Raw genomic sequence first — 23,927 nt, 5'->3', positions numbered from 1 at the left:
GGAAAAGTGGAGAGATTCATTACAGTGACCTCGGATTGGTCACTTCCATCCCAGATTTCCTATGTATTTGTATGTAATATGCGGGTAACCCTTGACCATCGGTATGGTCACTTGAATACCTGGTTACACCGCCATGGGACAGCTCAACCTGCCCCTTTTCCCATTCGTTCGAGTCCTTTTCCTTTCTTCAATCAATCAACCTTCTCTGTATGATTCCGATAGTTCTCATTCGTCCATATGCATACTAGTCTATACCAATCCTACATATCTTGACACGAATACATGCCTTAAATTACAGGTAATATACGTATGAAGGAATACAGGTGCAACTTCCGGAAGAACTCCCAATATAGACTAGTGTTTCTTGGCGTAAGAGACAGTAAAGTTGATCGAAGAGTATAGTGGTTGCACCAGTTTCGCAACGTACTGTATCTTTTGAGGCGGAAACCAGAAGAAAACATGCCCCAAACCCAAAAAGGTCTCAAGTGCGAATTGCGCGGGGCCTCCTATCCGCGAATTTGATGTCCGTCTGGACAAAGTAATTATTCTAAGCATAGATAGGGTTTGACTACCGACGCAATATTGTAATGATCGGTTTGTTGAACCATAAGAATGATGACGGTTGATACGCGTTTGAACAAGAATGATCAAAACAGTCTCTTGAAAATAGTTCAGTTAAAGTCGGGTGGCATGATCAATATCCCGAAGTCAACTTGGATGTATGTATTATGGCTTCGTCTAGGTCAGCCCCACATAATTTATTGATACTATAGAATATTGATATCTTGATTTTGGTAAACAGAACCTCCATTACTCAAAGATCAGAAATCACGATATCATTGCGGTGCAGTATCTGTCGGAGAGTATGAGGCCTGGCAGATAGGGCACCTGTATCGCCGGTACTCGAACCAGGAGGCCAGACAAGCTGTGTGAAAAGCATGATGACATCGATTTAGAACAAGAATCCCGCTATTCCTTCTGGAATCCTTCGTGTCAGAATATGAACTTTCGAGCGGGCTGCAGCCAGTAGGTCTGCGTTGACCGCGGGGTAATCGAGCCGGCTCTGGAAAGACAAGATATGGGGATGATGATAATGAGGAGAGACAGATCGGGCTGCGAGGCAAGTTAGCGTATTCTTTTACAAATAAAAATGCAAGTTTGGGGCTCCCAAGAGATAATCTTGCTGATAAGACCCTGCTGGCCAAGATAGCAAGGCCTGGTTCAGGAACACTGGCCTGGCCATGGTAGTGACCGTGTCTGCCAAGAACGGGTGGGAATCCCGATGCCCAGGTTTGCCCAGAAGAGGAATTGGGTAACAAAAACATTGACTGGGCCTTGTAAGGCAAGTTGATCCATGGCCCAGCCCTGGGCATTCCCCGCATCACATCATCTGGGGCTCACAGCCAAGACATGATGTTGCCAACGTGGGTTGGGTCCACGTACATGGAGCAAGTTGCAAGGAAATGAAACAGGTTGATAACGTACCAAGTTTCGTGGGTGTATCGTTGAATATCTCTGGGGGTATTCTGCTCCTCTAGCCATTGCTCCACCGAGGCCTGATGCATCGGTGATGTGAGGTCGTGGACCTCGTTTGTAGTTCTAGCGGCAGCATGGCGTCGGTGATACCACATGATCATGCTAATCACAGAGAAACAGGATGTTAATAATAACCGCCCGCACAAGGCTTCCAGACTGTTCGCCCACATGGGGTGGGGCAAGGCCAAGGAGTGTCCGTGCACAGTTTATGAACTTACATTGGCACAATGCTGATGATCGAGAACAGCACTATAGCCCCAATCACGATCCCGATCACCTCACCCTGAGGTAGAGTCTCGCCCGTCATAAGCGGGGGAGCATGGAATCCGGTGCCCGGTTCCACGCAAGGCGAAATGAATTGCGAATACGAGCACGACAAGTGGAAGTGGCCCAATAGAAGCGAGTATTATCGTAGATAGAGGGGTTGGGCCAGTTGATAGTGCGTCCTCGATCGGATTAGGCGGGAAATGTTAGATAAAGTACATTTCACCTCGAGTTAGAAATAGGAAGGCAGCGATCTGAAAGGACTAAGGTCGACTTTGCGTTTGCGTTGCGATTTTCGATAGTTCGCCACCAAAGAACTACAGTAGTAGTAAATTGTTTTTCACGAAGTCTAAACTAGGGGGGTCGAGCCCGGATAGTTGGGCAGATTTGAACTGCGTGGTGGGCTCTCGAGCCTCGGAGAATACAGACTGCCAAGAATAATCCAAGATGAGCCAAGGATGACACATTATCGCCGGGCGTTGGAGGTGTCGCGCGGAAGGATGCCCAGAAAATGCCCAGATTTCCGCGCTTGGCATTCCGCGCCGACACCAATCACTGCGCGGTGGCGGCTCCCGGCCGAGCCAATGCCGAGACCAGTCGTGTGCGTCATTCTCGCCTCGGTTGGGGTCGCAGGTACAGCGCCAAGAAGGCCCGCTCGATGCCGACGCGTGGTTCATGATAACGATTGGTCAATGGGGTTGGGTATCCCCAGACTCCGAATCTGGATGATATCGGAGTGTCGGGATAGAGACCCCCAGAACCGGTTGCATCACGGCGGAATTTGCCATCAAGTCCACCCGGAGAATTATTTATATCGGGCTAGGCCCTTGGCTGGGAAAGAGGGGAAAGAAGAAAGATAGGCTTTTGGAACTACGTGTACTTTAAAGTCAAGAGGACCAAAGAAACTTTCATGGAGTCAAGATTCTCTTTTACATCGCGGGCAATAGGAATCGTTCTTTTGACCCGTGCATGGACTCTCACACCATTCTGGACACCTTCTATATGAAACCACCTTAGAAGAGGTTTCTTTCAAGGACGACATTACCCCCTCACACTCTACCCACTCCCTTCCTCACCTCGCTCTACATACCCCAATAGACCTACTTCCCTAGATACGCGTGATGTCTCGGGAGAGAGCCCAGACTAAGGGCTCCCAGTCTTCCAATGATGCTACTTCACAGTCTTATCTGTCCCAGCCGGCTCATAGCCTCTCCTTTGATGCTGTTATCCGTGAGCTAGGTACAAACTCAGACGATGGCCTGCCCTCTGCAGAGGTCCAGCAGCGCCTTGAAAAATATGGACAAAACATCCTGGAAGGAGACGAAGGCGTCTCAATTGCCAAGATTTTCATTCGCCAAGTTGCGAATGCAATGATGCTTGTAAGTGATTCAGAAAAACCGTCACCGGCGAGGCAAAAGAAACAGGCTAACCCATATTTTCTCCCGGCAGGTGCTTATTATTGCCATGGCAGTTAGCTTCGGCATTCGCTCATGGATCGAGGGCGGCTTTATTACAGCCGTCATTTTGCTCAACATAGTCGTGGGTGTCTACCAGGACTTTGCCGCCGAAAAGACCATGGACTCTCTGCGAAACCTGAGCTCCCCCACTGGAGTTGTGACTCGCGACGGCAAAACCGCTACTATCCCTGCCAACGAAATTATTCCCGGTGATATGGTCGAATTGAAAGTTGGAGATACTGTGCCCGCAGATTTGAGGTACGTGATTCTTTACGAGTTCTCTTGGAAAGATACTCGGCTAAATAGAGAAATGATAGATTGACCGAGGCATTCAACTTTGAAACCGACGAGGCTCTTTTGACCGGCGAATCTCTCCCTGTTCAGAAAGAAGCAGACGCAGTCTTTGAAACGGATACGGGTCCTGGAGACCGACTGAACATCGCCTACAGCTCATCTACCGTTACTCGCGGACGCGCTCGAGGTGTTGTGGTAGGAACCGGGATGCGAACTGAGATTGGAGCCATCGCTGCTGCTCTCCGAGGAGGCGATTCGAAGCGTCGCCCGGTCAAGCGTGGACCAGAGGGTGAAACCAAGAAGCGTTGGTACATCCAGGCCTGGACTTTGACTACCACCGATGCCATTGGGAGATTCTTGGGAATCAACGTCGGGACTCCCCTGCAGCGCAAGTTGTCCAAGCTCGCACTGCTCCTGTTCGGCATTGCCGTCATCTTCGCAATTGTCGTAGCAGGCTCCAATAACTGGCGTGGAGATAACGAGGTCATAATTTACGCCGTGGCCACGGGCCTTGCTATGATTCCAGCTTGTCTGGTCGTCGTTCTCACAATCACGATGGCTGTTGGTACAAAGCAAATGGTGAAGAGGCACGTCATTGTCCGCAAATTGGACTCCCTGGAGGCCCTGGGCGCTGTGACCAATATCTGTTCGGACAAGACCGGCACTTTGACTCAGGGTCGAATGGTTGCCAAGAGAGCTTGGATTCCATCTATGGGAACCTACTCAGTTGGATCATCAAATGATCCTTTGAACCCACATGAGGGTGATTTGAGCCTTGTCCAAGAACCTCCACTCAAGCTGAACTCTGAGTCGGCCGGTGAAGCAACCGCACCTGAAGAGCTGTTGAAGGATAACGAGCTTCTGGAATCCTTCCTCAATGTTGCTGCTATGGCGAACCTAGCCCGTCTACACAAGGACACGAACAATGAGTGGCAGGCTCGCGGTGAGCCTACCGATATCGCCATCCAAGTCTTTGCTTCACGTTTCAACTGGGGTGCCGATCGTTGGACTAAAGGTGAGAAGCCTATATGGATCCAGAAGGCTGAGTATCCTTTCGACTCGAGCGTGAAGAAGATGTCTGTCGTCTTTGCGAAACGCAATGAAGGCTCGGAAAAGCTCCCCCAAATGGTCTTCACCAAGGGTGCTGTTGAGCGAGTCATCGATTCCTGCACGTCTATCACCTGGAAAGATGGTGCTTCAGTGCCTCTGGATGAGGATATTCGCGACGAGATTTTGCAGAACATGGAGGCTCTCGCAAAGGAGGGCCTGCGAGTTCTTTGTCTGGCTGGAAGAGAACATATCCCTGGCAACGCTGGCAATGATGAGCCTCTTCCTCGTGAGGAAATTGAGAAAGACCTGGTCTTTTACGGATTGATCGGTCTCTATGATCCTCCTCGACCCGAGACTGCTGGTGCAATCAGCCAATGTTACAAGGCCGGTATCTCCGTTCACATGGTTACTGGTGATCATCCTGGGACTGCTCGGGCAATTGCTGCTCAGGTTGGTATCATTCCATCAAACATGGACATGATCGCAAAGGACGTTGCGGATGCGATGGTCATGACGGCCGGAGAATTCGACAAGTTGACCGAAGATGAAATCGACAATCTCCCCACATTGCCGCTCGTCATCGCTCGATGTGCACCGAATACCAAAGTTCGCATGATCGAGGCATTGCATCGTCGCGGTCGCTACGTCGCCATGACAGGTGACGGAGTCAACGACTCGCCATCGCTCAAGAGAGCCGATGTTGGTATCGCAATGGGTCAGAATGGATCTGACGTTGCCAAGGATGCTTCGGAGCTTGTCTTGACTGATGACAACTTTGCTTCCATCATTAATGGAATTGAAGAAGGACGCCGAATCTTCGACAACATTCAGAAATTTGTGCTACACTTGCTGGCTGAAAATGTCGCATTAGCACTGACTCTGCTCATCGGCCTTGCATTCAAGGATGACAGTAATCAATCTGTCTTCCCTATCTCCCCTGTTGAAATCATCTGGATCATCATGATTACCTCCGGTCTGCCTGATATGGGTCTCGGAATGGAGGCAGCGGCACCGGAGGTGATGGATCGACCACCCCAAAGCGTATGTTCATCCTGTTTCGACCCAAGCACTGCGATTTTGTTTTACGTACTAACCTGTCTTTCATAGAAACAAGGTATCTTCACCTGGGAAATCATCGTCGACACCCTTGTCTATGGCGTTTGGATGGCAGCCCTCTGTCTATCAGCCTTCGCCCTCGTCATGTTCCGCTGGGGCGATGGTAACCTCGCAATGGGTTGTAACACACAATACAACGACCCAAACAAGCCCTACACCTGTGACACTGTCTTCCGCGCCCGTGCAACGACATTCACCTGCATGACCTGGTTCGCCCTCTTCCTCGCATGGGAGATGATGAACCTGCGCCGCAGTTTCTTCCGGATGAAGCCCGATTCCAAGCGCTACTTTACCCAATGGATGCACGATATTTGGAACAACCAGTTCCTCTTCTGGGGAATCATGGCTGGCTTTGTACTTGCCTTCCCTATCATCTACATCCCAGTCATCAATCACAGTGTTTTCAAGCACTCGGCCATCTCGTGGGAATGGGGTATCGTGTTTGTTGAAACCGTGCTTTTCTTCGCTGGAATTGAGTTCTGGAAGTGGTGCAAGCGTGCTTATTTCCGCCGTCAGGAGTTCATGCAAGAGAAGAAGGGTGATGATATTCCGCATGGGGACCGTCGTGGGCTGAGGGACTTCAGTCGGTATACCACTATGGACCGGTCTGAAACGCAGGCTACTGGAGATGAGAAGGTTGAGAAGTCAATGGTTTGAAGTAAGATGAAGGACGTTTGATATTTTGTGCATGAAGTGCATGTATGATTCATATAGACAGATATCGCGCTTGGATTTCTTGGATTTTGTTTTCCAATTAGAACATCCACTTGAAATGATTATTATTTTCATGAACTTTGTGATTAGTAGATACCTTCTCCTGCAAAAGGGGAAATTATTAAATGGTCAGTTCGCCAGGTGTGAGGAGGAGTCATGATGAAGCGATCGTTTCGTTTCGGGTAATATTCGGGTCGTCTAAGGTCCAGAGGCCTCTTCATGCTTTGCAGTATCGCCCCTAATCAGGGTCTTCTCGGGGTACTGGGTATCTTCCCATCGTTCCCAGAAGCAAGCTCCCTTCCGCAATGACGCGATGGTTTCCCAAAGAGTGCAGAAAACGATAAGGGCCATGATAATAGATAGAATCGAGGTGGCACCGAGATGTCTGGCAAGAGGCAAGAGAATCATAATGATACCAGTGACAGGTCGCATGATCAAGCGGAGGGGCTAGAGGAACCATCGGTCAGTAATCCAACAAACAGATTACCGGTACAGCGAGTTTACATACCTTATCCAGGATCAGGGTCCCACGCTCATCTTTTGATCCGTGCATTAATGCAAAGATATACAGGCAGATCATTCCAACACCAAGACCTGCGCATAGTAGCCATCGCTGGGGCTCTTCAAATTCGTGCTCGGCCACTGATGCCGCAGCAACGTGACCACCAGCTAGCAGACTAGCAATAAGCGGGAGGTGAATCAAGGCAAATGCAAAGGCCGTGTAGATGCTGTGTCGCAAAGGATGGTCGTTCTGAACGGAACCGTCGTTATGGACATACAGCCAATTCAGACAGAAGGCAATAATCAGGGTCCAGATCGCACGCAGAAGGCGATCATTCAGGCCGATCGCGGCATGGGATCCAACGATAATCAGGTACAAAAACTCGCCCAGGGCGATAATGTAGAACGCTGCGTATCGGTCCACTTCGTGGTTGATATCCACGGCGGTGGTGTATGTCGCGCGAAGAAGCTTCTTCGCAGCTGGGCAATAGCAGAAAATCCACGTACACTCTTCCATAAAAATGGCAACAGCTGCGGTCGCAATTTTGCTGCGAATAGAGACCGACTCGAAGTATAGTGGAATATAGATGCAGAGACAGAGAGTGGAGAGCCCCACCCAGAGCCGCTGCTGGGCACGATGATGATAGCTCGCAAACGAATAGTATAGATGGGCGAGGTTGCATGTTATCCGAGCGACCATATAAGCTCCGACCGCAGAGCGCATTGCGCCAATGTCTTCGTCGACGAGGGGAGCGTTGTTACCGTAGATGACCAGAGTAGCCATGACCCACAGGATGAGCACTCGTTGGAAGAGGTCATCGTTGTAGAACGAGTTCATGAGTTCGCGCAGGTCGCTCCACACATGCCATGACGGCGATAAAATTAGCTGTAGAAGGGATAATCAATTAGAATCACGCCTTTTGTAGATCCCAATTCGTGCAATTGCTGCTCACAATGTACTTGACAAGCTTCGCACCGGAGATATCTTCCACCAGGGTATCCGCAAAGTTCGATAGGATCGCAACATACAGCAAGTCGAGGAACAGCTCGAATCGACCTACGGAGAGAATATATGAGTTACTGACGTGCCATTAGACGCTATGTGACCGCGATTCTCTTACCTGCTTGTCGTTCATCCTCCGAGCGCTTCACCAGCCTCCCGTTCTCGAACCACTGCAGCGCCCGTGGCTGGCGGAAGAGAAAGCGGGGGTTTGACTGGAGGTCGTGGCACTCAATGCCTACTCCCGAGGGTCCAGACATGATGCGCGAGGGCTATGGATGTCAGTACATTCAAGGTTAAGGGGTCACAAGGGATGAGAGATAAGCACAAAGAATAACGATGCCCAAGCTTGGCGAGCTTGGCGATCTTGGCCATTTTGAGGCCCCACGGTTCTCGACCCGAGGACCACTCGATCTTAGATCTCGTTCCCTGGACCCTGCGTCTGCTGTACGGAGTATACTTGACATTTTCAATGGCTGAAATAGCCTAGACACTCCATGTAGTTATTTTGCACATTCTATCAACTTTCTCGACGGATACATCGAAGTCCACCAGACACTTTCTCGATATATATTTCTTGTCCCCTATCTAGGACAACTCTGCGGGTGGCCTCTCAGGTTAACACACCGATCTGCCAACCTTCCAAGATCAACTTTACTTCTTTTAGGGAAAATAACTACTAGACCCCCCAAGATCCAATGAGTGGAAAGTGAGTGTGTTCACATCTCAAAAGGACAAACTGGAGTAAGTGATGGAGGTCGCACTTTGTTCCGACTCCCTATAAGGTTTGACCTCTAGAACCCCACTGGACACCTTATTGGTAAGGCACCGAAATTTCCGTCCGCTATCTTGCAATACCGAAGAGGTACCCTACCTATCGAGCACTATTCATAGGCTATTTCGGATGCTACCACTTTACAGAATAAAACAGGTATATCGTGTTGCAGGTCCAATTCAATGACTCGAGTTCAAATACGGAAGCCCTTTTCCCGCGTTACTTTCTCCACCCATCTCGAAAACAGTTGCCAAGTGATTGACCAGGGCTATTCCTCGATATACGTTTTAATCAGACTTCACGCGAATGCTCGAAGTGGAAGCGGATATCACCTGCTGGCTGGGTACCGGGTCTTTTCGAAAAATAAGTATCAGTTGAGGCCGTATTCATAAAGCCATTCGTCCCACAGCTTTTCAATATTTGCGCGGCACCGCGTCTTCGTGGTCGATAAGGATAAATTGGCTGGCTTGCTGACTCCAGAGTTGACTCCGGTCCAATGGCGGGGATATGAGTGTCCAGCTAAAAATCCTTCACGATACCCGGAGATGGCACGATTAAACGGTCCATCGTCGTTATGCCAGGGGAAAGAGATAGGTTTCATAGGGGGAATAGGACCCCTGGACGACTGGCACTCATCCTGCGATGACTTCGGGTAGGCGGAGGAGATTTTAGGGGTGTTGGGGGCAGGGCTGAAAAAAGTGCCCGGTGTAGAAGCTTCGTCCATTGTTGGTAGGTCAACGAGATTTTCAAACTCGCCCTGTGACAATGCACGTAAGGTGGTGTGAATGAAGTCACGGTTCAAGGAAAATGTCTCTGCTGGAATACCGATACTTTGTAGCTCCTTGCGAAGTTGTCTCCATTCTTCTTTCTCATTTGCTGAAAGCGATCCAGTAGAGACAATCGAGAGAGCCGACGATTCACGTCTGCCACTACGGATCTCATTCATGAAAGCTTTCAGCATCCGCTCCACATTATCCTGCGAAGGTCTAATCAGGGATCAGTCATTAGAACCTCCTAATGCATGATATTCGTAGAGCCTACCGTATCATCTGAATGTTTAGCACATTTAGCACGTTAATGTATACCGAGAGCTTTGATCTGATGTCTGCTAATTCAACTCCAGCCCAGCCCATTATTTCCCAGGTGGCCTGAGTTCAAGGACCGACGGTATCGAAGTGATCTTTTAACTTTAATAGATCACGTAGAACTTCATTGCAATTGTTCAACGCGTCTTTTAGATCTGTAAAATAGGTACTTTCCGCATGGGCCTTTTGAGTGTGTTCCTAGGTCACGTTGAGGGCAGATAACAAAAGGCCAAGCTCGTTTCGAATTTGACTGAATAGCTTAGATGAACTAAATAGAGATGTGTAAAGAGAATGAGCTATTGGTCGAATTGTGTTGATATGAGCTGGTGGGTTTGATAGGTTAGAGTTCAGAACCAGGTGTTATAGACGGCGGAGGCTTTTACTGATATTGACGTCGCGGTTGCTATAATATTGCCACTGAAGATAGCCCCGCCTCGAGCGTTGTAGACTTGAGATTGTTCTGTGAAACGCATAGTTTGTGAAATAAGAATCTCCCCAAGAAATTGCATAGTTTCAAAGAATTTACTCTCTCCTGATCCCGTGGCAACATTAGTTACGCGAAATACGTTTCGCGGTTCGGTTCCATTCTAGAGTACCGTGTCCCCCTATGTACAAGGTAACATAATGGTTCAACAAGTTAGAGTGTTGCTGATCAATGCACTCAGGACGGATTACATAGAAAGAGAACACGGGCAGCTAGTCTGATTATCGCTTTTCGTAAGAGGAAAAGGGCGACGCACTACTTCGTGCCTTTCGAGATATGATCAACAAGGCGTGGGGCAGCCCTTTTTGACCAAATTTCCATGACCCAATCGACTGGCTTATTTTGAACTTTGCAGCTGAGAATTTGTCGAAATTTTTGTTCAAGCCAGATAACTAAGGGGGCAACAAGCTGGTTTTCCGTTTTCGCCATAGGGTACATCTAACTATATGTCTCAAGTCCGTGCCCAGCCTTGACATTTTGATTCTGCGAGGGTACTCATCGCACATCTCAAAGGCCGGAACTTTGTGTTTAGGGCGTACATGGCTCCGGTACTCTCCATTCTCAGGGGCTCAAGGCTCAGCTGAAAAGTTCTCCGAGATCGCGATTCGGCTCCACTTTTCCCATCTTGGATCGTGCGCTAGCGTGGGCTTCGCGAGTCTTGTCTCCATCAAGCCATTTTCTTTACGCCATGCCAAGGTAGGGCTCATCCCATTGTGGGGAGAATGTCAACGTGGATTGGAATGAGTGAAATTCCCTGTTTATGATGGAACGCTGATTCGTCCAGTTGTACCATGCCATCCACATGGTACATACATATGGCGCCCTATTCTCTATCGGGACAAAGATCGACTTCGGGGGATGGGACGAACGACGGAGATGAAATGTGTAGGGCGCAAATTGCTGCGTTCCCCTGTTATTATGTATTATTTACAGTATATAATTTGTGCAGTCTATACGAATATGTGAATCCCGACTATTGTTGCATCCACCTTCATTACAAGTCCGATCACGGCAATCCACGGAGTTTCCAGACTTGATTTTCTCCTCGAACCTTTCCGCAATAACAGTCTTCTTCAATAATCAAACTTAGTTAAGCTCACTGGCGGCAACCTCAAGGAGGTTGTCCTGGCCGAGGGCGTTCTGGGTGTAGCGGGCGTTGAACTTCAGAACGTGCTTGGCCGCGTTGTAGCTCTGGACGTTCAGGGGGAGAGGCTCAGTGCTGAGGAACCAGGCAACATTCTCCGAGCAGGGAGGAGTAGTGAGGGAGCCAGTGTACTGGTAAATACCGTGGGACTTCAGATGAGCAGTCAGGGCAGTGAAATCGAGGTGGCCAGTCTTGGTGTATGTGCCAGGGGTGGCAATGTCGTCAATGTGGGCGAAGACGGAGTCGAAGAGGGGAGTAGAGTAACCGAACTGGGACAGTTCGAAGACAAAGCCAACAACAGCAATGGCATTGTCTTTTCAATCATTAGTATTTTCCTTACAAAAGTATAGGTAGATCTGATTGACGGAGTGATAGCAGTGGCAACTTACTAGAGTTCTCAAAGACGAAGTGAACCTCCATGGGGTAATACTCCTCATTGATACGGTGCTCAGAAGGAGTGTGGGAGTGGAATTGAGCAAGCTTGTAAGTGCTGTTGCCAGCAACGAGGGTACCGTTGGTCAGAACAACCTCGAGACCGGAGCCTAGGTTCTCAAACTTGGCGTTGTCAGTGCTGGGGACATTGAAGCGAACTGAGTTGGCGGCGGCATAGTCAATGTCCTTGGTGACAATGTCGATGGGAGACTGGTGCTTGCCCTCGGAGCAGGCAGAGTTCTTTGCATCGAGACCGTACCAGGTCAAAGGACCACCAGTGTTGGTGTAGTTGAACGAGTTGATGTCAACGGTGCCATCCGCGGAACGGGGCAGCAACGAGGTACCATGAAGGCACGACGCAGTGGCCGAGGCAATGAGGGGAAGAATGGCAGCGGTGACCTTCATTGTGACTGTATTTCAGGAAAAATGCCGGAAGAGATGAATTTTCTACTCAATAGAGGCAGGGCGAGGGAAAGCCTGGGTCTTTATACTTCACATCATTTTTCAATTAGACCCTATCTATTAGCATGAAAAATACAGACTACTGCTAGACCGAGTGCCGCATTACTCATAAAAACCAGACGGGAATGGCTCGTTGCAAAAATTATCCGTAATGGAGATATCTCTTCGCCTGGTATAACTCGGCATCACCGGGTGGTAGAACTGGTGAAGCGAAAGGCCATGGATCCATACCTCATGGTTCAAGCAAAAGATCGACAGACCAGGGCTATCGGGAGTGGACCATTATCCAGTAAAAGATGAAAGCGGGATAATACATTGGACAATCCTTTGTCTTGTACTTTCTCCACATGAAGATTTCTGGAAGAAGTCCTCCTTCACGCCATGGAGGCTACTTTCCAGTTCCTGCACGGCAATTCACTCCCCACTTAGCGGGGTCTCGGCTCCGATCGTCATAATTAGTACAGCCTCTCTCTTCCAATACGAACTCGAAGAGGAGGCCTATGCTAGATGACTCCTCTGACTTATCTAGATTGGTATTTAGTTCATAAATAGGGCTTGCCGGAGGATCTCGGTCTCTGTGAGGTTAAACTGAGAATGAATCTAGCTCAAGGAGGGGGAAAAAGAGCCCACATCCCACGGAGTCAAATACTGATACTTAGATTTGTATTGATGGGCTCATGGGAGTTTTGAGGATAAGTGAACATGCTGGATAAACCATGACAACTCTCTTGCCCAGTAGGTGCTACTTTTCGTTGGAATCTGTTTTTAGTCGTTCAAGTGTTTACTGAGCATAGGCATTATGAGGTCCCTTCATACCCACAGTAGTCCTCGGCATACAATTTCCCGCTGTACTCCACAATCAAGCTCTCCAATTAAGACCCACCCAACTCGCCAGTGGCGTGCTGAGAACTTCATCTAGAGAAAAAGCGAGGATTGGGGGAGTGCTGTGGACCAAGTGCCGCTAATGGATGGGGTTGACCAGATTGTTGGGTCCGATTCGGAGGCTCCGGGAGTCACTCGATTGGGAAACTCTGGGCCACTGGGGTTTGTTTTGGAGCATCAAAGAATCTCTATTACCATAATGCCACGCCCTGCTCGTGGGAAATTACCGAATTATCTGTCTAAAGGTCCCCGAAAATAAGCAGGGATCGACAAGGTATTGAGGTTTCAAGACGGTCTTAAGCGTCTCAAGTCTAGAGTGGGTGAAGAGAGCCCCCTAGTATGTACTTCGAGCCAAATGGATAGCACTATCACCGAAGAAGTCTTACATGGTGAATGAATCTATCACTTTTATGGATAACGAAAAGGTCGTTTGGACCGATCATAGTTTCGCCTCCCTGTGCGCTGAACTTCCATCTAGCCATGATTGGATGGTTCGCACCAAGCCGTCGATTTCCTCCTCTGTGTTACCTGCATGCAAGCAGACTCGTACTCGTTCACTGCCCTCGGGGATAGTAGGCGGCATGATGGCACGGACAATGTAGCCAGTATCTTGGCACGCACTTGCCAATCGGCGCGGCTGTGATGTGCGCAATGAGAAAATGGGGGATGTGGGGAAATGATCAACTTCAAACACGACCGATTGGTTTATTTGAAGACCGCCCAGGCGCTGGTGGAGATGTTTAATCAATTCTTGGACTCGAGTTCGTAACTATGATCATCTGTGAGCTAAGAAGGCCCAAGGCTTTTGGAAATGGGCAGGGTGACATACTGATTCGGTTTCTCCTGAAGCTAGGAGCTCATAGGCGGTACGAATAGATGCGAGGAAAGGAAAGCCCAGAGCAGTGGTATAAATAAGGCTGCGAGCGTAGTTGATCAGATAATCTCTTGTCTCAGGACCGCAGAGCACCATGGCTATGAAGGACACTGTCAGTGATTTTCAACGAGCAGATTCATCATGGAGGATACATACCTCCGTGACTCGCAAGTGCTTTTCCAAAAGTATGCACTCGAATAAACATTCGATCCTGGACGCCAAGATGCTGCACCACACCAGCACCTCGTGGTCCGAAGACACCAGTTGCGTGTGCCTCATCGACAATGAAATAACCATTGTTACATGGAAGTAACTCATCCACGACTTGGATAAATTCCTTGATAGGAGCCACGTCACCATCCATGCTGTAAAGCGACTCAACGACTATAAGGACATTGCGAGAGCCATTTGTAATACTAGCATCCTTCTTGATCTCAGCAGCCAAAACATCTCTTAGTGCAGCTGGTGAGCTATGCGTAAACATCTTTCTTGCTGTTGCCCGGGAGAGCCGCATGCCTTCACGGGCACTTGCATGGACCAGCTCATCGTACAAAATGAGATCCCCGGGTTGGGGAATACTGGACATAACTCCTACATTGGCATCATAACCAGAATTGAAAAGAAGTGCTGTCGGAGCATCGTGAAAATCGGCCACAAAGCGCTCTAGATCCTCAGCGTAAGCGGAGTTTCCATCTAGTAATCGAGACCCGCCGCTGGCAAAAGGAAATGACTCTGGAGTCCCATTCAGATGGGCCAAGTAGCGGTTCCTGAAGGCCGGTGAGGTTGACAGGGAGAGGAAGTCATTGGAAGAGAAATCAGCCGCTGTCCGAGGCAAAACTGTGAGTCTCCGGCGGGCCGATTTCGCTTCCCGATTGACGAGAGCGCTCGTTAGGGTGTCAACAAGAGTCTTGGGCTTTGATGATGACGCGCCTGTCACCGTGCGCGATCGAGAATCCATTAGGAGGCTGGGGAGAAGTAGACTGGCTTTCTGGTTGGCTTCAAACAGTTGTATGAAACAATTTGGATTGAAGAGGCGATCATGCACGATCGGTTAGTCACGGGTGTTCCTGTCAAAGATAAGGCACGATCAAAATGATCCGCACTTGAAAGCTCTTAGTGTCTGAGCGGACCGCGGACGAATCCGGGGCTGAGGATCGAGAACACGTAAGGGGAAGCAGCACGTCGAGGTCGGTTGTATGCAATTGTCGGAATCAATCAGCTTTTCTGGTAGTTAACGAGACAAATTGACATCAACCCCGACCGACCCTGAGTCATTCTGCACCTGGTTGGGGGCCCTCAACTCTTTTTCAACGGGAAATTCAACCTCGGTGAAGTTCGGTGAAGGGAGAAGTTGAAGAAGGTGGAGCCACGCGGAGGCGGTGATTCGCCAATTGACGTCAAACTTCCCGGTAAACCCAAACCCGCGCCCGGACTTGCCTTTGACCCGCGCTGCATTCGCGGGGATCGCTTAACTGTTACCTTTGACCTTGAAGCTTGAGCCTTGGGACTCTTTCCACTTGCTATCCTGCAATTGAGTCATGGCTCCTGTCGGTGCTGGTCTTTGGCGCACATTGCGCGCGCACCAGGTCTATGGTGCTAATACCGACGTCGGCAAGACAATCGTCTCGACGGTGCTGTGCAACGTTGTCCAAAGACAGAAACAGAGGGCTGCATTCCTGAAGCCTGTCTCGACAGGGTCGCTGGATGAGGCTGATGATCGGTAAGATATGCGCCATCAATTAATTGAGTGTGGATATGTTCTAATCAATAGTTGCAGGCATCTCAAGCGGTACGGGGCTGGAACCTTGACCAAGTGTCTCTACCAATTTGATGAACCGGTTAGCCCGCATATTGCTGCAAGGCAAAAGACTGTAAGGGGAGCTCCCTATCTATCCAATTCCAAGCTAATGGAAGAGAAGATCCCTCAAGATGATGATTTGCTTGCGTCTATTCATAAGACCCTGTCTGACTGGGCCCGTACGGACATTGACTTCGCCCTGGTTGAGACTGCAGGAGGCGTGCACTCACCAGGCCCCAATGGAAACTCCCAAGCTGATCTCTATCGACCATTACGACTGCCGATTGTCCTCGTGGCCGACTCGCGTCTAGGAGGCATTTCGTCTTCCATTTCCGCATACGAGTCCCTTCTGCTCCGAGGATACGACGTACAGTCAGTATTATTATTCCGCGACAATTATTATCAAAACCATGAGTATCTCGGCGAATTTTTCCGCAACAAGAGCATCCCCCTGGTCCCATTACCAGCCCCACCTGCAAAGCCATCTCAGACTGATGCCAGCTCACTGGCAAAGGACGAAGAAGCTATGTCTTCGTATTACCAAAGAGTCTCGCAAGAGTCTGATATCATGCGTCTGATTGAAGAAATGAACGTCAAGAACACTGAACGAATTGAACGCTTGGAAGAAATGGCTGGCCGTGCTCAAGACCTGATCTGGTACCCCTTTACCCAGCACCATGGCATGCGTCCAAAAGACATTACTGTGATTGACTCTGCGCATGATGATTATTTCCAAACATTTGGCACCGGTCGCTCAGAGAAGCCAGAAAGTGAGCTTCGTCCCACTTTTGATGGCTCGGCCTCGTGGTGGACTCAAGGATTGGGCCATGGCAATCCTGAACTGTCTTTGTCTGCAGCCTATGCCGCTGGTCGGTATGGCCATGTGATGTTCGCAGGCGCAGTGCATGAGCCGGCGCTCGCGCTCGCAGATAATTTATTAAAGACACTAGATAACCCGCGCTTTGCCAAGGTCTTCTATACAGACAATGGCAGCACGGGTATGGAGGTCGCTTTGAAAATGGGTCTTCGTGTTGCTTGCGACCGGTATGGCTGGGATGCTAGTAGGGAGCAGATCAGCATCCTGGGACTCAAGGGCAGCTACCACGGAGACACTATCGGTGTGATGGATTGCTCTGAGCCATCAACCTACAATAAGAAGGTTGAGTGGTACCGTGGCCGTGGTCACTGGTTTGACTTCCCCCTCGTCAAGATGGTGGATGGACAATGGAAGGTCGAAGTTCCCGCTGAACTGAAGGCTGAACTTGGAGCTGATGCTGAGTTTGAATCTCTTGGTTCGGTGTTTGATCTGAGCACTCGCCTCAACTCTGAGACGTCCCAGCGCTACAAGGATTATATCCGTCGAACCATCGAAGATCTGGTACAACGCCACGGGATGAAATTCGGTGCACTCATTCTAGAGCCTGTCATCTTGGGTGCTGGAGGCATGCTCTTCTGGTATGACTTTCAAAATAATTGCGGCATGAAACCTACTAATGAAGTACCCTGGGCAGTGATCCTCTTTTCCAACGATGCTTGACTGATGTCGTCCGCGACCACCCGGAATTATTCTCCCCCAATGCCACGTTGCCCAAGGATGCGTCATCCTGGTCAGGCTTGCCAGTGGTTTTCGACGAGGTCTTTACTGGCCTCTACCGACTTGGACGCCCAACGTCGGCATCTTTCCTCGGTGTGCACCCCGACATTGCTGTGAATGCAAAGCTTCTCACCGGCGGTCTGATTCCCCTGTGCACGACGGTTGCCAGCCAAGAAATCTTCGATACTTTCTCGAGTCCTGAGAAGAGCGACGCCCTCCTCCACGGTCATAGTTATACCGCCCACGCAGTGGGATGTACTGTCGCCGTTGACTCATTGAATGCCATGTCCAACATGGACAGCAATGGCTCATGGGATACTTTCAAGAGTGATTGGAGCCAAAAGATCACGGCCCCCGCGGATGCATCTGTCCCGGACGTATGGAGTGTGTGGTCCCAGGGTCTCATTCAAGATCTTTCGCGTGCCGAGTCTGTCGAGAGCGTCTTTGCGATTGGAACTGTTCTCAGCATCTCGCTGCGCGATGCCCAGGGTGGAGGTAAGTATTCCGCCTGGTCTCTCCAATAGTCAAAGTTTCCAAGCTAACAATTGGTCAGGTTACACATCCACCGCTGCTAAGGGCCTGCAACAACAACTTGCTATCGGTGGCGACCAGTTCAATGTCCACTCTCGGGTCTTGGGTAATGTACTGTACTTGATGTCTAGTGTTACATCAAAGCCCGAGTCGCTGCAGGAGCTGGAGAACTTACTGCGCTCGTCGCTTGTCTGAGCGGTCCTAGTATAAATCATGCAAATGATAAAATAACCGAATGAAAGTGGCCCTGACTAAAGCAGACCAAAGGATATAATCAATGAACTGCATCGACCATCTCAATTGGTAACATCGGCATCATCGACGAAACGGGGTCTGCCCTCGGGATCTGCCTACTCGCCCGAGAGGGTCTACATGGACTTCCCAGCAAACCTTTGGGATGAAAAAACAAGAAGACAGTTCCTCATCTTATCACAATCTCTTAGCCCACACCGTTTATCTCACCAGCGTAGGGAGCAATTGAACCGGGATCTGAGCCTCGGATCACCACGGAGATATTTCTGCTTCAACGGCATTTGGGACCCCTCCACAACGCAGCCGCCCGTGGCATGATTGAATTTAGATTGTAAAACACATCGGGATCTGCCAGAATCCCGACGGTTAGCCTGGCGATCTCCCGCATAGTAATTCTTCATTTCTAGAACAAAATGTTGCTCATGGCGTGATTGTGTACAAAGGCAGATCCCGAGCTCATTTAGTGAAACAGCAAACGGGAAGCCAAGGAGGCATGTCATCTGAGATCTTGAATCTGTGGACCTGTACACGTAAAAGCAATTCCCGAGTTGTGTTAACCCGAGTGGTGTGATAGTAATGTCTTGTGCTCGTATGGAGATATTGTGATGACTATAGGCGGGTAGCAAGTGGTTGAGATGCATCTCGGAACTTATATAAAGCATCGTGATTCCCTCTCCATGAGTGAGTATATTCGTTCAATCACTCACATCCTTCTCGAAAATAACCCAAGAGAAACCAAAAAGCTTCGAAATGGCTCCTATTCTGAAGAAATACAAGGCCGCAGCAGTCAACGCTGAGCCCGGATGGTTCAACCTCGAAGAATCCGTCCGGCGCACCATCCACTGGATTGACGAGGCCGGTAAGGCTGGTTGCAAGTTCATTGCATTCCCTGAGCTTTGTAAGTATCATGTTTATCTAAACGCCCAGTAATGTGAGTGGGCATCCGCTAACCCAAGCAGGGATCCCTGGCTACCCGTACTGGGCCTGGAAGGTCAACTACCAGGAGAGCCTGCCACTTCTGAAGAAGTATCGCGAGAACAGTCTCCCTTCTGATTCGGAAGAAATGCGCCGTATCCGCGAGGCAGCCCGAAACAACAAGATATTCGTCTCTCTCGGATACTCTGAGGTCGATCTTGCCAGCTTGTATACCACTCAGATCATGATCAATCCAGCAGGAGATATTATCAACCATCGCCGCAAGATCAAGGCCACCCATGTTGAGCGCCTGGTCTTTGGTGATGGCACTGGCGATACTACCGAGTCGGTCATGGATACCGAGATCGGTCGCATCGGACACCTGAACTGCTGGGAGAACATGAACCCATTTTTGAAGGCATATGCCGCCTCTCTCGGGGAACAGGTCCATGTTACAGCCTGGCCTTTGTATCCCGGAAAAGAGACCCTCAAGTACCCGGATCCTTACACTAACATCGCCGAGGCGAATGCCGACGTGAGTTTCCCAGACCGAACCGTGACTGTGAATGGAGATCTCATTACTGACAAGACTGTCCAGCTTGTGACTCCTGCGTACGCGATCGAGACAGGAGCCTTCACTCTCGCGCCTTGGCAAACCATCACTACGGAGGGTATCAAACTCAACACTCCACCCGGAAAGGAGCTCGAGGACCCCAACATCTATAATGGAAATGGCCGTATTTTTGGTCCTGATGGCCAGAATCTCGTTCCTCATCCAGAAAAGGACTTCCAAGGTCTGCTCTTTGTTGACGTGAGTTATCTCCTCCCCCTTTCCCCCACTATTTATGTATAACTATGTTGTTAACTTGTTGCAACAGATTGATCTTGATGAAATTCATCTCACCAAGTCTTTGGCCGATTTTGTAAGTTGCTAATCCCAAGACAATTTGTCAGAGGCCGAAATTAACAGCACTGGTCATAGGGCGGACACTACATGAGACCAGACCTGATCCGCCTCTTAGTGGATACTAACCGCAAGGACCTCATTGTTCACGAAGACCGTGTCAACGGAGGCGTTATTTACCAAAAGACTGTGGACCGTGTAGGACTCTCTAAGCCCTTGGGTGGCACAACCGAAGAGACCACCAGTGAGTGAATGGGAAGCTTCCACCAGTCTATGGCTTTACCTTCCTCGGTTGTGGGTAATGGGCCATGCGGTATCTAGGTTATCGGGCCTCGGGGTATTTCCGCTGCGGTTTTTCACCTCTCCCGTATAATCTCTCTTGTTCTTTTTCTTTAGCTAAGTTGCGAGACTCTAGTCTACTCATTGAATGTATACATTGTATTGTATGGTTTCTAAGGTATTAAAAGCCCCTTGCATTTAATTCCCCGCTGGTTAGAAATTAAATCCGTTATGACCGTGGCGACAATGATGTTGTTGTTCGCTCAAGTCAAAACTCAAGAATAGAATGACGCAGATAAGATCTACGTATGCATGGGTGAGCCCGTGGCAAGGAAAGTTCTCATTGAATGATGATCACAGGCTCACGATCTAAACCCCTTCATTAGACTCTCTCCGCAACCCTGAACGTGAAGTAGGTGCTGTAGGTCAGTGGGGAAGTCATGCCCAGGCAGATGGAATGGTTCCACAAGGTCCTATTGGTAGATTTCTGGGCCAATGATATCATAATAACATTGAATTCAATACCTCAAGCTCCGAAATTATCAGAGGGGGCGGGCAAAATCCATGCCCTACATTCCTCAATGTTGCCGTTCCTAGCCGGCTATACGCAGACCAAACTAGGGGCTGTCCTTTGGATGATTCCATGCCCCACATTGAGCACGTCAAAAGCAACTTAGGAAAATCAAAACTTGAGAAGAAACTCGTAGAACTGTTATGAGTGTAGTGAGATAGTGTGTTTTCCTGACATGAGGCAGAGTCAAGATACTGAAGGCGTTGTATGAAAATGGCACCAAATCCGCGTTGTATATGCTGAATAAGATTCACGGTTCGTTTCGGTAGCGATTGGCTTAAAATGATCTGCTTACTTTTCTCAAGTTTAAAAATACTCCGGTCTATGCGGGACCAATAGAACAGGACCTTTATCGACCTAAATTCTTTCCGTCACTTGATGAGCAATGAACCCTTTCATTCATATTCATCCCTTCTTACTCAATTGAACCTGATATGGATCGCTTGGTAATGTGACACTGTGCGCTTGAAATTCTAGTAGATAATAGAGCTGGCGGTCTGAAATTTAGTAATGTTTCGCTTCCACTTCTTCGGAGCCTCTTATGAAGCTCCGGTTGCATTCAACTATGGATTCCAGCACCTCTTTCTCTGACGACTCGGGGGCATGTGAAGAAACGAAGTTATCCCCATGTGACGAAAAAATTAAACAAGATCCCTATGAGGGCAAGGTGTTGCCACCGATAGATGGTGGTATACATGCCTGGTTGTTCTTAGCTGCTTCCGCAATGATAGAGGCTCTTGTATGGGGTTCGTCACTATTACCCTCCTGCTTCTCATGTAACAAAGGCCATGGCTGACGAAATCTAGGATTTGCCTTTTCGTTCGGTGTTTTCCAGAGCTATTATCACGACAGTGAAGTCGTTCAGGATTCTAACATGGTGGCAGTCATTGGGACATGTGCAACAGTCAGCCCAAACCCCTAACTTTGCCTGAGTCGACCATAAGCTAACAGCTTTTCTATAGGGCGTCGCATACATAAGCTGCCCTCTGGTAATTACGACGATGATTCTCCTTCCTCGAACGGCAAGATGGTTCTCCACACTGGGTCTGAGCATCATGTGTCTCTCACTAGCCTTGGGCTCATTCTCGACGAACTTTACACACCTCGTGCTTTCACAAGGCGTTGGATTTGGAATAGGGGGTTGTATCGCTTATAGCCCCTCGATTTTATACATGTCCGAATGGTTTGATAAGCGGAGAGGGCTTGCCTTCGGAATTGTTTGGGCGGGATCCGGGCTGTCTGGGGTGCTTATCCCTCTCGCCCTGGAAAAGTTTTTGGGACAATATGGATTCCGAACAACTTTGAGGATATTTTCAGTGCTGATATTCGTGCTCGCGGCTCCATTCCTCTATTTCCACAAGTCACGCCTACCCGTTTCGAGAGAAGTCAAATACGATCGGCTCAACGCCCGCTTCCTGTGCAGTCGAGTGTCAATCATCTACCAGCTTGGTAATATTGCAGAGGCACTTGGATTTTTCCTCCCTGCGATTTATCTTCCAACACTTGCACGCACGCTCGGAGCCTCGGACTTTCTGGCCTCGCTTACGGTGACTGCTCTGAACCTGGCATCTGTATTCGGAAGTGTGTCCATGGGATTTCTATCTGATCGATGCCACACACTTACGTGTATCTCGATCTCTACGGCAGGCACTGTCTTATCAATTTTCCTCATATGGGGCTTCTCCACCACTATCCCGGTTCTTATAGTGTTTGGCGTTGCATACGGAGTTTTTGCAGGAAGCTATTCTGCAATTTGGTCCGGTATGATTCGCGAAATCCAGAAAGACACTCCAGGCGCAGATGCAACCATCATATTCTCAACTATCGCGTTTGGGCGCGGGGTCGGCAATGTTGTCAGCGGTCCCTTCAGCGAGGCCTTGCTCCAAGCGGATAGCTGGCAGGGGCATGCATTGGGTGCGTACGGTAGTGGGTTTGGGCTTCTCATTGTCTGTACAGGCCTAACTGCCGTTCTGGGTGGAGTATCCTTGATGGCACGCTGCTTAAGATGTATATAATGTTGGCGGATAGAGATGGAGTTATGTTGCAAACCTCGTCTTCGGGATTGATCTCTTGACCGACCCTTGGGTTAAATGCGCGAGAATCATGTACTATAATGCGGACTTTGTACCAGCAGAACACATACCTATGTCTTAAGAAACCATTGCTTTTTTCCGATGGTTGGACCTGAACGCCCAGTGACGTAGACGAACGTAAATTGCACCATTTATGTGCACCTATTGTCAGGACATGATTTCCGGCGTCTCATAGAGCAACAAAATCGTTGCAAAGTACGGGTGCCGCCTCGTCAACTGGCTTGAACCCGCGCACAGTAGCAGTTCAAAAGTTTGAAACTAGCGAGCAGAAAAACCGCCCATCTAGATATGAATAATTTGGTTCTTTTACGACGTCTATGAAGAATGACCGAAAAAATAACAGGGCAGCAGTCAATATTGAAATTGTGTCGATGTATTAAATTGGAACACTACTGTTGCAATACTGCGAACCCAGCGAGCTTCAGTCGTTTCATCTAAAACCTTTCTACCCGGAGCAGGACATTATTACTTGGTGACGGTCGCTGGCCAAAACTCAATGCAGTTGTTCTGACTAAAACTTTCAATCTCGGCGGGTGGCGAGGCAGCGCTTCAAGCCGCGCTGCTGGATTGATTCACTGCCGACACTAAGCATTTATTACCAAGATTGGCTGCGGGTGAGCGTGCGCCACCCGCTGTATAAAAGTTTTTCATTCCCTATTGAAGCATATCCAAAGCTCCTATCTGGCAGACCTAAGTAGCTTCTGTGCACTAATGCATATTATAGAACCGAGGCAAACAAATATTCTCTTCCTGACATTCAACTCACAATGTTATAAGAGACTGAAGCTGCCCGGTTACCCCCGGCGCAGAAATGAGGGCCCGACATTTTTGTTATATAATTGAAGCCCGGCCCGACACGCTGGTTGGGCTACAAGTGAATAAAAGTGGAGGGAGAAATCCACTGGGGCACCCGGAAGTGG

At 49.1% G+C, this 23,927-nt stretch overlaps 9 protein-coding genes across 9 annotated transcripts; 4 read left to right on the top strand and 5 right to left on the bottom strand.

The window, feature by feature from the left end:
• Nucleotides 1-1,397: 1,397 nt before the first annotated feature.
• N7496_007883 (uncharacterized protein) lies at nt 1,398-1,843 on the bottom strand (the record flags this gene model as incomplete). Its single annotated transcript, XM_056700802.1, has 2 exons — nt 1,398-1,638; nt 1,755-1,843. The coding sequence occupies 2 exons, from the start codon at nt 1,841-1,843 to the stop codon at nt 1,398-1,400; spliced, it is 330 nt and encodes a 109-aa protein (XP_056552865.1).
• Nucleotides 1,844-2,921: 1,078 nt separating this feature from the next.
• On the top strand, nt 2,922-6,374 carry N7496_007882 (cation-translocating P-type ATPase; the record flags this gene model as incomplete). Its single annotated transcript, XM_056700801.1, has 4 exons — nt 2,922-3,179; nt 3,250-3,515; nt 3,575-5,642; nt 5,709-6,374. 4 exons carry the CDS (start codon nt 2,922-2,924, stop codon nt 6,372-6,374), a joined length of 3,258 nt encoding a protein of 1,085 aa, XP_056552864.1.
• A 255-nt stretch (nt 6,375-6,629) lies between these two features.
• N7496_007881 (uncharacterized protein) lies at nt 6,630-8,192 on the bottom strand (the record flags this gene model as incomplete). Its single annotated transcript, XM_056700800.1, has 4 exons — nt 6,630-6,878; nt 6,940-7,818; nt 7,886-7,989; nt 8,054-8,192. 4 exons carry the CDS (start codon nt 8,190-8,192, stop codon nt 6,630-6,632), a joined length of 1,371 nt encoding a protein of 456 aa, XP_056552863.1.
• Nucleotides 8,193-9,077: 885 nt separating this feature from the next.
• Nucleotides 9,078-9,840, bottom strand: N7496_007880 (uncharacterized protein; the record flags this gene model as incomplete). Its single annotated transcript, XM_056700799.1, has 2 exons — nt 9,078-9,693; nt 9,749-9,840. The coding sequence occupies 2 exons, from the start codon at nt 9,838-9,840 to the stop codon at nt 9,078-9,080; spliced, it is 708 nt and encodes a 235-aa protein (XP_056552862.1).
• Nucleotides 9,841-11,362: 1,522 nt separating this feature from the next.
• Nucleotides 11,363-12,257, bottom strand: N7496_007879 (carbonic anhydrase family protein; the record flags this gene model as incomplete). Its single annotated transcript, XM_056700798.1, has 2 exons — nt 11,363-11,733; nt 11,810-12,257. The coding sequence occupies 2 exons, from the start codon at nt 12,255-12,257 to the stop codon at nt 11,363-11,365; spliced, it is 819 nt and encodes a 272-aa protein (XP_056552861.1).
• A 1,378-nt stretch (nt 12,258-13,635) lies between these two features.
• Nucleotides 13,636-15,028, bottom strand: N7496_007878 (aminotransferase class I/II-fold pyridoxal phosphate-dependent enzyme; the record flags this gene model as incomplete). The annotated part of the gene is made up of 3 exons (XM_056700797.1): nt 13,636-13,965; nt 14,026-14,168; nt 14,227-15,028. The coding sequence occupies 3 exons, from the start codon at nt 15,026-15,028 to the stop codon at nt 13,636-13,638; spliced, it is 1,275 nt and encodes a 424-aa protein (XP_056552860.1).
• A 580-nt stretch (nt 15,029-15,608) lies between these two features.
• bioDA (adenosylmethionine-8-amino-7-oxononanoate aminotransferase) lies at nt 15,609-18,188 on the top strand (the record flags this gene model as incomplete). Its single annotated transcript, XM_056700796.1, has 4 exons — nt 15,609-15,790; nt 15,848-17,323; nt 17,380-17,957; nt 18,016-18,188. 4 exons carry the CDS (start codon nt 15,609-15,611, stop codon nt 18,186-18,188), a joined length of 2,409 nt encoding a protein of 802 aa, XP_056552859.1.
• An 807-nt stretch (nt 18,189-18,995) lies between these two features.
• On the top strand, nt 18,996-20,316 carry N7496_007876 (carbon-nitrogen hydrolase family protein; the record flags this gene model as incomplete). The annotated part of the gene is made up of 4 exons (XM_056700795.1): nt 18,996-19,143; nt 19,205-19,971; nt 20,039-20,083; nt 20,143-20,316. The coding sequence occupies 4 exons, from the start codon at nt 18,996-18,998 to the stop codon at nt 20,314-20,316; spliced, it is 1,134 nt and encodes a 377-aa protein (XP_056552858.1).
• A 1,770-nt stretch (nt 20,317-22,086) lies between these two features.
• N7496_007875 (uncharacterized protein) lies at nt 22,087-22,929 on the top strand (the record flags this gene model as incomplete). The annotated part of the gene is made up of 1 exon (XM_056700794.1): nt 22,087-22,929. The coding sequence occupies one exon, from the start codon at nt 22,087-22,089 to the stop codon at nt 22,927-22,929; it is 843 nt and encodes a 280-aa protein (XP_056552857.1).
• Nucleotides 22,930-23,927: the final 998 nt, after the last annotated feature.

The sequence above is a fragment of the Penicillium cataractarum genome, assembly GCF_028827025.1.
Source record: "Penicillium cataractarum strain IBT 29864 chromosome Unknown utg000007l, whole genome shotgun sequence".
Classification (NCBI taxonomy): domain Eukaryota; kingdom Fungi; phylum Ascomycota; class Eurotiomycetes; order Eurotiales; family Aspergillaceae; genus Penicillium; species Penicillium cataractarum.
This window is presented reverse-complemented; position numbering and strand designations above follow the sequence as displayed.